The sequence below is a fragment of the Ochotona curzoniae genome, unplaced genomic scaffold (genome assembly GCF_017591425.1).
Source record: "Ochotona curzoniae isolate NIBS_2020 unplaced genomic scaffold, NIBS_Ocur_1.0 contig_3520, whole genome shotgun sequence".
Taxonomy (NCBI): Eukaryota; Metazoa; Chordata; class Mammalia; order Lagomorpha; family Ochotonidae; genus Ochotona; species Ochotona curzoniae.
In genome coordinates, this window is record NW_024465894.1 from 18,652,219 (window position 1) to 18,667,726 (window position 15,508).

The window sequence follows — 15,508 nt, forward strand, 5'->3', positions numbered from 1 at the left end:
ACCCGGCTAGCTTTCATGTTCCCAAGGAGCTTGGCACTGGGTTAGAAACCCAGACATTCCCACGGCCAGACTCCTATTTAAAAACTGCCTATCTATTTAAAGTTCATGATGGGGGGCATCAAAGAAAAAAATAGAAAGACTCTGCAAGCCATTGGAAGAACATGAGATAGGCACAAGGAAGAGTCCATTTCGCTTCTAAAAAAGGCTGGAAATGGTCACCATCCACGGCCTTGGGACTTGAATCTCAGATTCTCCCACCCTTTGGGATTGTTTGCAAAGCGAAGTGGAATTTTATTATGGGTTACCAAGTGAGGGTTTTTTTCCCCCCAAATTCCTAGTCCTTGAAGTTTCTCACTCTATTGCATGCCTTTTAGGTTCCTCACACCACTGGTTGGGGAGACAGAAGGGGACCAAAATAAAGTAGCAGCTATCTCTGGGGCCTTCCTCCTCCTCCTCCACTTCCTCCTCCTCCCTAGTCGTAGATGTTGCGGCTGCGTTTCCACAGCTCTGAGCCAAGGGCGTCGGGAAGCCGCCCGGGCCCTTTTATGAACAACAAAACCGTGATGAAGGCAGCAGGAGTCAGAACACCATTCACGGCAGGAAACCCCAGCATCCGGTGAGGAATAAGAAGCCCAGCGGCACAGGATGCGCCTTGGGTCAGGGGGACGTGACAAGCCCGCAGCCTTTGTATCCTCTACAGAGGAGCCACAGCGGCCACAGCGCAGCCCCTAGCTCCCCTCAGAGCTCCTCTGGGGACAGATCCCAGCTCCCCTCGCCACCGCCGCCGCTGGGCTTCTAAGCTTCCCCAACCAGAGAGCATCAGAGGCTTCCCCGCCAGGAATGGCCACCTCCGGCTCCTCCTCACCATCACTGGGCCCACTTCTGCTGCTGCTGCTGCTCTCAGGCCAGCCCTGGGTTGGGACTGGGGTCCACATGGAGGCCGTGGTGTGTGCGGGGACCGCCTGTTATACGGCCCACTGGAGCAAGCTGAGCGCGGCTGAGGCCCAGGAGAACTGCACCTCCAACGGAGGCAACCTGGCCACAGTTAAGAGCGAAGAGGAGGCCCAGCTCATCCAGCAGGTCCTGGCCCAGCTCCTGAGATCTGAGGTGTCTCCGGCAATGAGGACGCGCAAGTTCTGGATCGGGCTGCAGAGGGAGAAGGGCAAGTGTTACGACTCCAGCTTGCCACTGAAGGGCTTCAGCTGGGTGGGTGGCGGCGAGGACACGCTCTACACTAACTGGCACAAGGAGCTCAAGAGCTCCTGTATCTCCAAGCGCTGTGTGTCCCTGATGCTGGACCCGTCCATGCCACCCCTGGCCAACCGCCTGCCCAAGTGGTCTGAGAGTCCTTGTGGGACCAGTGGCTCTCCAGGCAGCAACATTGAAGGCTTCGTGTGCAAGTTCAATTTCCAAGGCATGTGCCGGCCTCTGGCGTTGGGGGGTCCCGGCCAGGTGAGCTACATCACCCCCTTTCAGGTCACCAGCTCCTCCCTGGAGGCTGTGCCCTTCGGCTCTATGGCCAACGTGGTCTGTGGCAACAGGACAGAGAGCCAAGGCGATTACCTGCTGTGCAAGGAGAAAGGGCTCCAGGTCTTCCAGTGGAACAAATTAGGCCCCCTGTGCGTCAGCCCCGAGTATGGCTGTGGCTTTAACAACGGAGGCTGCCACCAGGAGTGCTTTGAGGGTGGAGACGGGTCTTTCCGTTGTGGCTGCCGTCCAGGATTCCGGCTGCTGGATGATTTGGTGACCTGTACCTCCCGGAACCCCTGTAGTTCCAACCCCTGCACAGGGGAGGAGGCCACGTGTGTGCCTGAGCCCCACGGGAAAAGCTATGTTTGCCACTGCCCCCACGGCTACCGGCAGGACTCGAGTCAGAGGGGCTGTGTGGATGTGGATGAGTGCCAGGACTCGCCCTGTGCCCAGAAGTGTGTTAACACCCCTGGGAGCTACCGTTGCGAGTGCTGGGTGGGCTATGAGCCTGGGGGCCCCGGGCAGGAGGTCTGCCTAGACGTGGACGAGTGCGCCCCGGGCCGCTCACCCTGTGCCCAGGGCTGTACCAACACTGACGGCTCCTTCCACTGCTCCTGTGAGGAGGGTTACCTGCTTGGAGAGGACGGTACCCAGTGCCAGGACGTGGATGAGTGTGCCAGCCCTGGGGGCAGCCCCTGTGACGGCTTGTGCTTCAACATTCCGGGCTCATTCCGCTGTGGCTGCCTGCCAGGCAGGGAGATGGCCCCCGATGGGGTCTCCTGCCTCATGGTTGCTGTGTCTCCAGGACTGTCATCTGAGCCTCCCCAGCAGGAAACCGAGCCAGGCAGAGAGGGAAGCACTGTGGCTCCTGCCCCCGAGTCCAATGCCACCAGAGGGCCGGAGGGCACCTCCCAGGCAGCCCCGAAGGCAAGGAGCCCTCTGCTGCTGCTCAACCACTCCACCACCTGGGCGGCCTCCGGTGGGCTCCCTGATTTTCAGTTGGAGCCTGGCATCCAACACACCACAGCGGCAGCCAGCCTTGATACGTCCATTGGTGCAGACTCGGTGGCCACTCAAAGTATCGATGGCGGCGCTGAGGGGCAGAAGCTGCTCTTGTTCTACATCCTGGGCACGGTGGTGGCCATCGCTCTCCTGCTGGCCCTGGCCCTGGGGCTGCTGGTGTACCGCAAGCGGAGAGCCAGGAAGGAGGAGATGAAGGAGAAGAAGAAGCCACAGAGCGCGGCTGACGGCTACTCCTGGGTTCCGGAGAGAGCTGAGAGCAGGGCCACAGAGAATCCATACAGGTAAAGAAGGAGCCATGCCCCGAGGGAGGGTGCCGGGAACTGGCAGGAGTGGGAGGTGGGAGGTACTGGCCATCCCTGGCAGTCCCACGAGGCAGAGGCCGCCTGGCACAGCACCTGCGCCCGCACTGGTGTTGGCTCCAGCACCCAGAGGAGAGGTACGGAGGCCCCTCTGCAGTGTGGGTGCCTGAGTAGGGGACTTTCTCTCGGGTCTAGCTGTGCATGCAATCCTGACCGGGAGCGGTACCTCCCAATGCTTTTGTCTTTTGTTTTTTTTTAGTCCGACACCTGGGACAGACTGCTGATGGGGAGCTGGCCTCAGGGCCACTTAACACGCCAGCAGCCTGTCTCTTCTGCATCCTGAGAGCTTTAACTCCCTGAGGGGAAGGAGGACCTGGGGCCCTCGGGAAGACTGGACTGGACTCTAAGCACTTGGCCGTGAACTTTCTCCTCGGAAACCTGGCAGCTAGGGAGCACACAGGGATTTGTTCCATGTGGAAGTGTTGGAGTGGAGAAATCTGTTTAAGTTCAAATCTGGCTGAATTTTTTTTATCCCTGAACCACAATAGGACAAATCAGGTGCTATATGGGCTCTTTCCACGGTTTCTTTCCTCACTTCAACTGTGAGAAAGGTGGGGGTGGGGTGGGTGGGTGGGTACTGCTGGTGTCTGGTACCATAGGATAGAAACACTTGTTCCCCTTTTGTCTAAATCCACGCCTTATGACTTGTGTCAGGAGCTTTTAATTTGATTTTATTTTTGCCAAAGAACTGCAAGTGTCTTGGTCCCTTCACCTCCATGCGTTCCCAGGTCACAGGTCCTGCTCAGTTTGTGTTGAAATCTTCCAAAAATAATCAGAAGTACAGTTAGCAGATGTTCAGGGAGCACCCAGTTTCACATCCCATTCCTTGGTGCTTGGGTTTCTGTAAGGGAAGTTTGAAACAACTGAGAAAAAAAGAAAATGCTTGTATTGAGTGGATGGCAGGTGTTTGTGGAAACACACCACCCAGAGAGAGGGCCAGCCTTGCAAAGCCTCATTCACTGTGCACTGCCCCAGAAGCACAGGGGAACCTTGCCCCTGCTGCACACTGCCCTGGGAACGCAGGGGAAGCTGCAGATCCTTGAGTCCTGATGGGGCTGACTGCTGTGTTCTGAAGTCCATCAATTCAGGCAGTTGTCATGGGGTTCCAGGTCCACAGGGCATTCCAAGAACTTGGCTACTGACTGATGTGTGGCTTGCAGCCAAGCTTGGAGCTGGTCTTATAGGGTTTCTGTTTTTTCCACAAAACAAAAAACAAAGCAAAAAGGAGCAGGAAGGGAAGGGAAGGGAAAAACAAGGAGAGAAAGACATTTTTTTTCTTGCTGTTGCCAATTTTAGTTTCATACTTATTTTGACGCGATCACTCACAAAGATTTCCCCTTCACACCCAGTGGGAGGCAGCCAGTCACCATCTGAGTATTGCCTGGGTACCATGGTGGGTGGGTGTGGGGACGGCCTCAGATCTCCTGGGGGCCCTTTGCTGCCACTATGTGGGGAGTAACAGCACCTGTCACCTTCCAGAGACAGCCTGAGAAACTTGTCTTTCCAGGAGATCCCACTACCTTGGGGCTGAACAACCAGGGCCTACCAGGTACCCAGGTACATGCCATTTTGGACATGTAGATACTATATTGAATAGATACTATTTTTTAAAAAGGAAAATGGGAAACTTGGGGGGAGGGATTAGGATTTAAAAGAGGGGAGCTTTGTGGGGCTCAGCAGGATGCCTGCAATCTCTGCTTTCTGAAGGTGTAGGGCTCAGTCTCCCACATAGAAGCCCACTGGTGACAGGACACTTGGCAGTCTGTTTAGCTAAACCCAGCTGTGGCTCTATTTGCATTTCAGTGCCACACAAGGGCAGGAACATTCCTTCTATCTGCTAGTCCCCTACAGCTCTTACCCTCAACATTTGGGGTGAGGGAGGCAGCCTTAGGCCAGGCTTCCCACATACCCTGTCATCTGTCTTGGGTTCTCTTTGATATGCTTTGTCCTGCAGCCCAGCCCCTTTGGGGACAGCCTGCAGACCCACCCCATCCCAGAGGAGACCACAGGGTAAAGGAGGAGACTCACAATGGTAGAAATGAGTACTGAGAAATTCAGGTTCCCCAAATGTCCCTAACCAGCCAATATTCTGGACCAGATGGCTCTGGTAGTGAGTATGATGGAAGCCAACCACCAACCTAAAATAATGCCTTCTTCTGCTACTTCTGTGCTGGAGGCATGTCCATCTCACTTCTTGGAGCCAGGAGGCCCCAGTAATGAATAGACAGATGCCCACTGGCCAAACCACTGGCCACCGACAGTCCATTGCTTATCCAAAGGGGTCTCAGGTTCTGCAGGCCGTGGGTCCAGCTGGAGAATCAAGGGGATAGCAGGAGAACAGCCCAGGGGTGATGGAGACAAGGAAATGGTTCTATTGGCCATGCCTCTGAAACAGTGGAGAGGATTTTTTTTTTTTGTCTTTTCATCCACATTGAATATTGTGTAGCTGCACTAATTCTGGGAGATTCTTAGAGAAGCTACACTCAGGACAAACTCTGCTTCCCAGCTCGCTACCTCCCAGAGTAAGTAAGCCAAAGGAGGGTGTTGGGATTCTTCAACAGGCAGCTCATGGCAGCCCCTTGGCATTCCCTGTGTGTTGTTGGAGAAGGGGCCTGCATGGGGACAATCCATCCTGCCTCCAGGAGCCTGGAAAACAAAGGACAGTGCATCTCTTGGGAATGTCTGCAGAGGGCCTGGGGGGAGGGGAGAGGCATCCTTGGAAGTGGGAACCTGCCCAGCAGGCAGAACCAGCCAGTCTGGTTTCCCTGGCTATCCCAGGTGTCCTGTATCCAGGTGTGTTGCACATTCCCGTGTGACCTTTGCCAGCCACATAGGATTGGTCTGGGGCAGGGGGAGCAATGCAGCCTGGCCAGCCTTTCAGTCATGCTCTGTGTCCATAAGCAGCTCAGCCACTCTTAGTAAAGATCTTTCCTAACACCTCCCCATAGTCAGGTGGCAGCGTTGAGTGAAAAGGCAAACCTCAGGTACGCATGCTTGCATAGGGTGTAAGGCCACCTCCACTAGACTTGAACTTCTTTTCTCTGAAAGTTGCTCTTCTCTTTCAAGTCCTCATCACAAGTCTTGTTGGAGATTATTAAAACTGAACAACCTGGGCATTTGGCTTAGTGGTTAAGTCTTGCCTTTGGAGTCTTTGATTTGGATGTCCAGCTCTGCTTCCTGCCTCCAGCCACCTGCTAACACCCATGCTGGGAGGCAACAGGCATGGCTCCAGTGACTGAGTTCCTGCCACCTACACTGGAGACCCAGACTGAGGGAGCTCCTGGCTCCTAGCTTTGGCCTGCTCCCACTTGGCTGTTGCATAGACATTTAGGGAGTCAGCCAGTTACAAGCAGTCATTCTCTCTGTCAAAACAAAGAAATCCAAATGTAAATAAACAAGCAAACAAAAAACTTGATCAACTTCTCAATGAATACACAACATCATTAGGTATTTTTCCCCAAACATAACTTCTGTGAGCACTGGGAAAACAGAAAGGCAATTCGACAAATACATTCAAAATAGCACAGTTTGTTCAAAGCAGCTATAGGAGAGCATTTTCCTATTATTTTTCCTCTTAGCTTCCCCATTGTCTAAATTGGGATAACAGGAAAGCAGGGCTTTCTAGCAGCTGTGAAAGGTTTAGCTCCCCTCCCCTACATATTTCCATCATCTTGAACAATAGCGACAGCATGGGACTCAGAGGATTCCTGGAAACATCTGTGCCTCCTCTGTGTGCAAAACCCACAGCTTCAGTCTCCATCTTTTCCTTAACAGAAAACTCAGGGTAATCTGTTCTCTTCATTTCCAATAACCAAATACCCTATCCCCGAGCAGGTCCCAGACGCGAACACGCCCCCAAAGAGCTTGCTACAAACCAGCTGTGTTTGTTCTGTTCTTGAGGGAGTCGATTCTGGAATTCCTTTCTCCACTCATTCCCGTGGTCCCTCTCACCTGCACAGCGGCCAGGGAGCTCTGTCAGTACGTGCTGCCCACTTCTGCCTGGGGCTGAAGCTCCTTCCCAGCTTTGCCGTAAGCTTGGCTGGGAGCACGAGCTTTGAGACCTGTTCTGGTGATGTCAGCTGCTTGCGTGAATGCCATTACTGCTGGGGAAGAGTATAAACACTTTCACATCTGTGTGTTTTGAAACTGGTTGAACTACTTCTGGAATTATGGGATATCCTTGTAGAATTTTTTTTTTGCAACCTGTGTGTGAAAGGTTCCCAGATGGGGGGAGGCGGCTGAAGGGGGAGGCGGGAGAGTTTGGGCACTGAGCATGTCCTAAGCTACGGAATGGCATCTGCGGTGACATTCTGAGTCACCTCTGAGAAGAAGCAGCCTGAGCTTTTTTTATGCACCCTTTCATCCTAATAAACTGAAATACACTTTGCCTGAGTTTGTTTTTCATCGTTTCATGGGGATGGGCATTTAGCCTGGTGGTTAGGAGACCCTCATTCTGTACTGGCCTGTGTGGGTTCCATTCACGACTCCAGCTGCTAATTCCAGCTTTCTGCTAAAGCGAACCCTGGGAGACAGCAGGGGGCATGTTCCTGTCACTCTCCAAAGATACCCGGATTGTACTCTTGGCTCTGGCCTTGCTGAGGCCTGGCCCTTGTGGGTGTCTCAGGGAGTGAACTGTCAATGGGGACCCCTGTTTCTCTGTGTGCGTATGTTTTTGGGTCTCTCAAATAAACCATTAAAATGTTTTCGTGTCCGTTTTGTAACAACTCAGCACATGTGGAGAGCTTGCCTTTGCGGTTATCAAATGGGTCTCGAAAGGGTTGCTTACAGAGAAGGCACCTTGATAACTGCTGCACCTGCTGGAGGTGACTCCAGGCTTGGGGTGCCAGCATGCCCTCTGGAGAATGCTGGCACTGTCCCTACAGCCATGCTGGGGACTGGAGCACAAAATGGACCTGCCCAGTGCCCACATGCCAAGTGCCCAGTGCCCACATGCCGAGTGCCCAGTGCCCACAGCAGCTGAGACCCAGGCTGACTTGAGGCTTCCAGGCTTTGCGCTGTGAACCAGAGTCCCCTAATCCACATCTCCTTTGTCACGCTTTAATAGTTTGCATCTTTCTAGCACTGGTGCACGTGTGAAATCAGTGTGATGTGAGCATGCCATTCTGTAATCACCAGAGGAACAGTTATCACCGTTTTGTCAGCAAAGCTTTCTCCGTTTATTTAATTAATTGAATGGGCAGACCAGATTGCTGGCTGTTCCGCTACACATGTCTCCCAGGGACCCTATGTTGCGCACGGCAGATGGTGACTGGTCCCAAGTCTGCCTGCCTTTCAGACCCTGCTCTAGTTAAAGGCTTTCAGAACCACTCTCACCCCCTTCCTCCCCCCCAAAAAAACAGACCTTAACTAGGATAAAGTGCTTCGCTCGCTCATGCTGCTGGTATGGGACACCTGCCACAAGCATGCATCATGTAGGGCTCAGCACAGCTGATCCCATCAGCAGCCAAGTTACAGCACATGTGGAAAATCACATCACACAACCAGCCCGGCTGCCCCCACCCGCACAGACGCCTGTAACCACGTGAATTCTGATCTTGTATTGCTTTCAAGCTGAATACCTGGAGGCCAGTGTTTCCTAACGTACAAAACTAAGTGCACAAGTCAAAATGTCAGCTGTTAACGGTGACTTTGGCTATTACCCAACAAAAGCACTTAGATCCTAGGTTTATGTTTCAAATGAGACTCGTTTACCAAAATGCTTGCTTTTCATAGTCACGTCTATTTCACATTGTCAAGTCTGCTTGTGTTGCTGTTGGACACACTTAGGTTCAAATGGGAGACTTGTACGCATTCTATAACATTCCGTGCCTATTGAGTGGGTACCCCAAGTTCCCAGCTCACCCTTAAGTGTGTCTTGTAAGAGGGGGCAGAGAAATCAGACAAGGAACCTGAAAATAAAACAGAAAAGAAACCTCAGTTCAGTGTTGCCCTGAATTTCATTTTGATGGGGCAACTGCTTAGAAAGTCAGTGGTGGATGGCTTTCCCTCCCCACCTGTTTACATCTCAGCTTACTCTTTCTGAAGGCAAAAGGGGGAGGTTAACAGCAGCAAAGTGGAGAAGGGGGAGAGTGAAGGTCTGACCTCCTGGGAGCAGCGGTCATGCCTGTATTTGCCATAAGCCCCTCCCCAAGGCACTCACTCATCTCTGGTTTCCCCAGGAATTTGCTGCTTGCAGTTTGTCACTGTTGCCTCGGAGACCTGTGTTCTCTATGCTTGAGCTTGGTCCACAGGTTCCAACTGAGTTGGAGAAGTGAGAGGCAGGCAGGGCAGGAGGAAGAGCAAGAGGGAAGGGAATGGAGGATTGGAAGGGCAGCAGAAAAAGAGGGAGTGAGGGAGAGTCAGGGAGTGGGTAGGAGAGGGGATGAGCCAGATGCTGGGAGGTCCTCAGGTCTCAGCTCTCATTGGAGAGCTGTCCTGGACCACCCTGACAGAGGAGCAGGGATGAGCCTAGAGCTGGGAACCATCACTCCCCTGTGAGGTGCCACTTCTCCCTTCCACTTCACATGTGGGCCCGTCCACACAGTTCACACCACTGAGCCACAGCTGGACTCCTTACCAGAGTGGCATGAGGGAGCCTTTGAGCACAGACGCCTGCACAGGCAGGTACATTTGGCCTGAGCATGTGACAGTTCGGGACCATGGGCTGAGTACTGACAGCACCCATCACACATACCCCTCCTGACCCAGCTTGGCTGCCTCCAAAGCCCTCTCCCTATCCAGCAGGAGGACAACGAATTCTCAAGGGTGGGAGCTCTTTATTAGATGTTCACGGCCAGCATCTCGTTATTCTGCCCGGGACAGTCCAAAATCTCTAAATGTTAAGGTTGAGGGGTACATCCTCCCAGCAGGTCTCAATCTTCCTAAAGTGGATATCCACTCACATACGTTATTGTTCAGATTGTACATGTGGCAAAAGCTCTTGGGAAAGAGTGATTGAGCCGTTACTACTCGGCAGGTATGACAGTAATATCTATTCATTGAGAATCCTAGTTATAACACAAGCCTCATTCAGCCCCTATGGGAATCCAGACACTGGGAAGTCACTTGCCACAGCTGTGAAATCTCTCAGGAGTGTTGTTGTCTTACACAAAACCGGAATAGGTGCTGCACCTGACCAGGGCCAGCCAGGAGCCAGCCAGAAAACAAGCTGGCCTCCCAGCTGCTGAGATACAGGCAAAGTGGAACGCTAAGTAAGAGGTGTTTTCAACAATGTTGGATGCAGGTGAACATGCTGGCACTTGTGTGGTTTCCACATGCAGACACACAGGCACATACACACACAAAGACATGCACACACACAGGCACACAAATACACACAGACACACACAGAGATATGCACCCACAGACTCACACAGACACATAGACATGCCCACAAACACACATACACAGTAACACAGTCACAGACATGCACACACACACATACAGACACACAAATACAAACACAGTTACACACATAATACTATAGTAAAATATACAAAAACACGTAAGTCTACATTCACAGACACACAAGCACATATAATAAACAGAAACACACAGACACATTCACTCACACATTCACAAGAACACAGAAGCACACAGATACACCGTAACAGACTCACGCACACACACTTCAGTGAGTCTGAAGCTGTGCCTTTGCTGGGACGCTGTGTGCCTGCGTCTGAGGCTCAAGGACAACTCTGCGACCACCCCCTTCTGCCGTGCTCAGACGATGTATTTGTGCGGAGGAAGGGAAGAAAGGGGCATGCAAACACTTCCTGGGAAAAAGTTTGTGGAAAATGGCACTAAGAAATAAGTTTGGTAGAAACAAACAAACAAACAAAAATCCCACAACAAAAACTTCACCCTGATTACAAAACATGTCAGCATCCGTTATCAGAGCTCCAGTTTGAGTCATGGCTGCTTCACTTCCAATCCAGCTCCCTTCTAGTTTGCCTGAGAAAGCTACAGAAGATGGTCCAGATCCTTAGGCCCCTGCTCCCGACCTAGGAGACCTGAGTGGAGCGCCAGGCTCCCAGCTCTTGTCCTTGTGGTCCTTTGTGCCACCGTGGGGGTAAACCAGAAGTTGGATGATCTTTTTCTGTCTCTCCATCTCTCTCTGTCACTCTGCTTTTCAAGTAACTAAAGAAAAAAACCAATTTATGTTTTAACTCTATTTTCCATAAATTTTTTTAAAGATTTATTTATTTATTGGAAAGTCAGATATACAGAGAGGAGGAGAGACAGAGAGGAAGACCTTTCGTCTGATGATTCACTCCCCAAGTGAGCGCAACGGCCGGTGCTATGCCTATCCGAAGCCAGGAGCCAGGAACCTCCTCCAGGTATCCCACACCGGTGCAGGGTCCCAAGGCTTTGGGCCGTCCTCGACTGCTTTTCCAGGCCACAAGCAGGGAGCTGGATGGGAAGTGGAGCTGCTGGGATTAGAACCAGCGCCCATATGGGATCCCTGCACGTTCAAGGCGAGGACTTTAGCCGCTAGGCCATGCTTTATTTCTTAAAGAAAATCAGAGTGAGAGCCAACATTTAGTAAAATATTTGCTTTGCTATACTGACATGCTAGTTTTCTTGACTAACGTTTTTCTTGGCAGGCATTTATTTTCCTACCTTGGAGTCAGATGTTACTGCCTACCCATAGAGATCAAATTTTCATGTTTGCATTTACTCTTGTTTAGCCTGTACACGTGGCTAAGGTCTGGTGGGGGAATGGCAGTGCTCCTGGCCTGGGCTTCCCTTCATCTCCAGCTCAATAACACTCCCATGGCACTTGCTAGCCCCTTTGCCACCAAGGTATTAGAGGACATCTGGTCTCCCTCACAGACGTCGGTCACTTTCCAGGTGGACACAAGTGATAGCACGAGTGTTTCTCATTAGTTGCAATAGCTGTGATTGCTGAATAGCTGCTGTGTTCAGGAAAGAGTCACTGTTTTCCGTTTGATTTTTTTTCTCCCCTCTTTTGTGATGATGCTCTAAGTTAGATGCTGTCTGTTCTTTTGAGGAGAATGGGCAGGTGGGAAAATCAGGGCTCAGCTGCACTCCATCTGCGGGTTCTTTCACCCTCACACAGGCTGATGAGTCTTCGTCTTGCCCCTCAACCTCGGGAGATCTTTGCTTTCTCTGGCCACCAGCTTCCTCCTCTGGGAAATAAGGAAATGAGGAGTGGCTGTCTGCAGAGCTCACTGGGTATGCCCTGAATAACTTCAGTTTCGCCTGAGGCTTCCTTAGCTTTGATTTTTATCACCATCATTCTTTGTTCTGTTAGTGAAAGTGCTTGGGTGGACACAACCCAGCACAGCAGACATTGTGTGACTCTTGGGGACAGGGAACAATCTCAGTGCTAGATTTGGTCATGGCCAGATCCCAGTCCAGGGCCTCCAGTGTTTCCTTTTCAGTTAAAATGAGTTGAGAGTTCATGGTGGCTCAGCTTTTTTTTTTTTTTTTTTTTTGCTTGAAATATTTTTCATGCATAAGCCACTGGAAACTTTGCAGGATGTTGGAGAGACTCCATCTCCATCACAAGATTGAGGAAACTGAGGAACAAAGCTGAATTATTTGCCAAGTCTTTAAAAAAATAAACATTTAATTTATTTGAAAGGCAGACTTACACACACACACAGCCTAAGAGAGAGAGAGGGAGAGAGAGGGAGAGAGAGGGAGAGAGGGAGAGAGAGAGAGTGATCCTTCTGTGTACTGATTTACTTTCTGGATGGCTACAACTGTTGGAGCTGAGCCATTCCCAAGCCAGGAGACTGGAACTTCTTCTGGCTCTCCAACATGGGTTCATAGCACTTGGGGTGTTGCCTGCCACTTTCCCAGGCCATTAGCAGGGAACTGGACTGAAAACAGAGCAGCCAGGACACAAACCACACTCATACAGAATGCCATTGCCTGCAGAAGATTAGCTTCTTATGCAGCCATCACATTGGTACTACAAAATCTTACCCCAAAACAAGTGTAACTTATAAAAGGGACAACTGGAACTGAAGTCCAATCAGCTTGGCTCCGAAGCTCTACCCGTCCTCATTTTTGCAGGCGACACAAGGAGAAGGGCACAGAGCAATACCCACGGTAGGTTTGTAAATCCTGGGCATTGCCTACACTGAAAGCATCCTGGCAATGCATGGGGTAGAGATGCGTGTGGACTTGGCCCCAGCCCTGCAGCCCCACAATTCTGCACTGCCAATAAGTGCATGTCTGATAAACCAACAAGGAGCATGGTGAATGCTAACCAGTTGGCAGGACATCCCATCCATCTAAGTCCAAGGATGGATTAGCGCTTGTTTACTGGGAAGAAGGGGATGATTTTCTCAGGTTGAGATGAGGTAAGATCTTGAATATTCCTGGCAGCAGCAACCTGGGACAGGATGAGGTTTTTCTCTGACAGTGAGCAGGAGCTTAACTTGCCAGGATCTTCAGCATCTGTTCAGTGGAACTGTGTGAGAAGGGACAGCTGCCCACTTGGCATCCAGACCCCAGCACAGCCCTGGATGGCAACGGTGCTCATCTGTGGCCACGGAGTAGAGGCACAGAAAGGCATATCTTGGGGAGGGGGGCAGAAGAGGCCTGCACTTCCACTACCAGTATTGAAGGTGTAGGTTGGCCCAAGTGGCATAAGCAAGAATGAAGAGTGGGAGTGAAGAAGGAACTGGGGAAAGAGTCGCCTGGACCCAATGTGGTGTAGTGGGTTTAGCCTCTGCCTATGGCATTGGCATTCCATGTGGGCGCTGGTTCAAGTCCTAGCTTCTTCACTTCTGATCCACCTCCCTTCTTACGGCATGGGAAGCAGAGGAAGATTAACTAAATGCTTGGGCCTGTCTCCTGGCTGTAGATTGGCTCAACTTCAGCACTGCAGCCATTTGGGGAGTGAAGCAGCAGATGGAGGACCTCTGGACCCTCAGGACCCTGGAGAGTGGTGACCCACCAGCAGGGTACATTGCATAGGGACATCTGGAAAGATGGGGACCCAAAGCAGGATCTCAGTAGGAGTCCTCAAGGAGGTTGCTTCAGGTGTCAGACAGCTCTTGGCTGTTGAGTTTGCAGGGGTGACTGGGTCAACAGGCCTGCCAAGGCCCAGCCCCAGGAGGGACTGGAGTAGGAGGGATGTGGAGTAGGACAGGGGGAATGTGGGCTCAGCAGAACGCAGGTTAGAGCACACAGAATAGCCTGCCAAGTGGGGGTGGAGGAGAGAGACCCACCGGTTCAGAAATACACAAGCAAGGCCACTGAGGGCCAAGGGCAGAGATAAGTGTGTGACCTTCCACCCTTCTGAGGAGTGACCCCGAGACTGCCCACGCCACCGTGGGACAGCACTGTCCTGCCTGGGCTGTAGGGAACTCCAGGATCCTCCTGCTGTGCGCAAACCCAGCACCTCCTCTGGCAGGGATGGTCCAAGCTGCCCCGGCCTCACTGAGCTGTCCATGGATGCTGGGCACCCTGGGCGCCAACTCATAATGAGCTCCATGAGCCTGGAGGGAGTTGCTCAACCCAAGTTGGCAGTGACAAGTCAGCTTAACAAAAAAAAGAAATTCCTCCACCACTGGCACCAGTGAAGCAAGTCTTACAAGTCTTAAAACTTCATGCAAGTCAGCAAGTAATTTCAGATTTTCACTTTGGGTGGCTGTAGCAGGCCTTCGGGTGGGTGCTGTCCTTCTCTTGTGTCTCAGTGGGATTCAGGTTCCGTGAGAAACCATGCACACTCCGGGACTGGTTGCAGCACCCACGTGGCTGGGCAGGCAGTGCACCCCCGGTTGGGACCCCTGGCTCAGCCAATGCAGCCCACCTCTCCTCTCCCTTTCCTGAAGCGCCTGCTCCTGCTCTGGGCAGCGTCAGGACTGGGTACTCAGCAGGGGGCTCCTCTGCTTTGCTCACTGGCCAACTGTTGCAACCCCTTGGGGGGGGAATACCTGAGCATGAACGCTGCACTTCCCAGTTCTCCATCCTGGGGGGACGGGACACCAAGCAGCACGGCAGGGACGCAATGGGGTAGACCCCATCCCTTTACTGTGGGAGTGTCCCGCGCCTCCCCAGCCCTGCAGCTCACTGGGGGGTCAGTGCTGCCAGGCCCTCCAGCACTTTATCCTTTGGGCGTGAAAAAGCCCCACAACCCTGGTCCCTTTGGCAGCCTGGGATCTGCTGGACCAAGGAGATGCGAGGTCACGTTATCTCCGGGGGTCTCCTTGCAGTTTCCAGCCCTAGCACCAGGCCTGTGCCATCCTCCTCTCAACTTTCCCCTTCACTTCCTGACACTGATTCACCAGGGCCGTTAGACTCTCCAGTGTCTTGAGTTTTGTTCGGAGTTCAACAGCGCCGCCTTCTGGTGCTTGATCGCCAGTGACCGGAGGATCTAGGGCCTCGGGTTGGGAGGGCATTTTCTTTTTTTAAAAAGTTTGCCCTTCCCCGCTATACTTTGGACACTCCCCTCCGCATTCCTGGTGCGTGAATAAGCAGATCAAGGGGGAGGGGGAAGTGACAGACACTCCTGCCCACCCACGGCGGCGCCCTCTGATGACCTTGGCGGGGCAAGTGGCATTTCCACTCCCGCCCAGTTGTCGGTTCAGCCTCGGACAAAACGGAAACCCTGAGTTGCCGCCGGAGGTCCACGGCACCTCCCCGCAGTCTCCACCGAGGGTGCCAAAGGCGCA

General features: G+C 52.4%; 1 protein-coding gene across 1 annotated transcript; it reads left to right on the forward strand.

Moving 5' to 3' along the window:
* Positions 1 to 726: 726 nt before the first annotated feature.
* Positions 727 to 3,832, forward strand: CD93 (CD93 molecule). The gene is made up of 2 exons (XM_040981769.1): positions 727 to 2,774; positions 3,052 to 3,832. Exons 1-2 carry the CDS (start codon positions 841 to 843, stop codon positions 3,074 to 3,076), a joined length of 1,959 nt encoding a protein of 652 aa, XP_040837703.1. The 5' UTR covers positions 727 to 840; the 3' UTR covers positions 3,077 to 3,832.
* The last annotated feature ends 11,676 nt before the right edge of the window (positions 3,833 to 15,508 follow it).

Excerpts from the sequence above, each read along its gene's own strand:
- CD93 (XM_040981769.1), top strand. The coding sequence starts at position 841 with ATGGCCACCTCCGGCTCCTCCTCACCATCACTGGGCCCACTTCTGCTG. Across the intron at positions 2,775-3,051 it reads GCCACAGAGAATCCATACAG|TCCGACACCTGGGACAGACT; the intron begins GTAAAGAAGGAG and ends GTTTTTTTTTAG.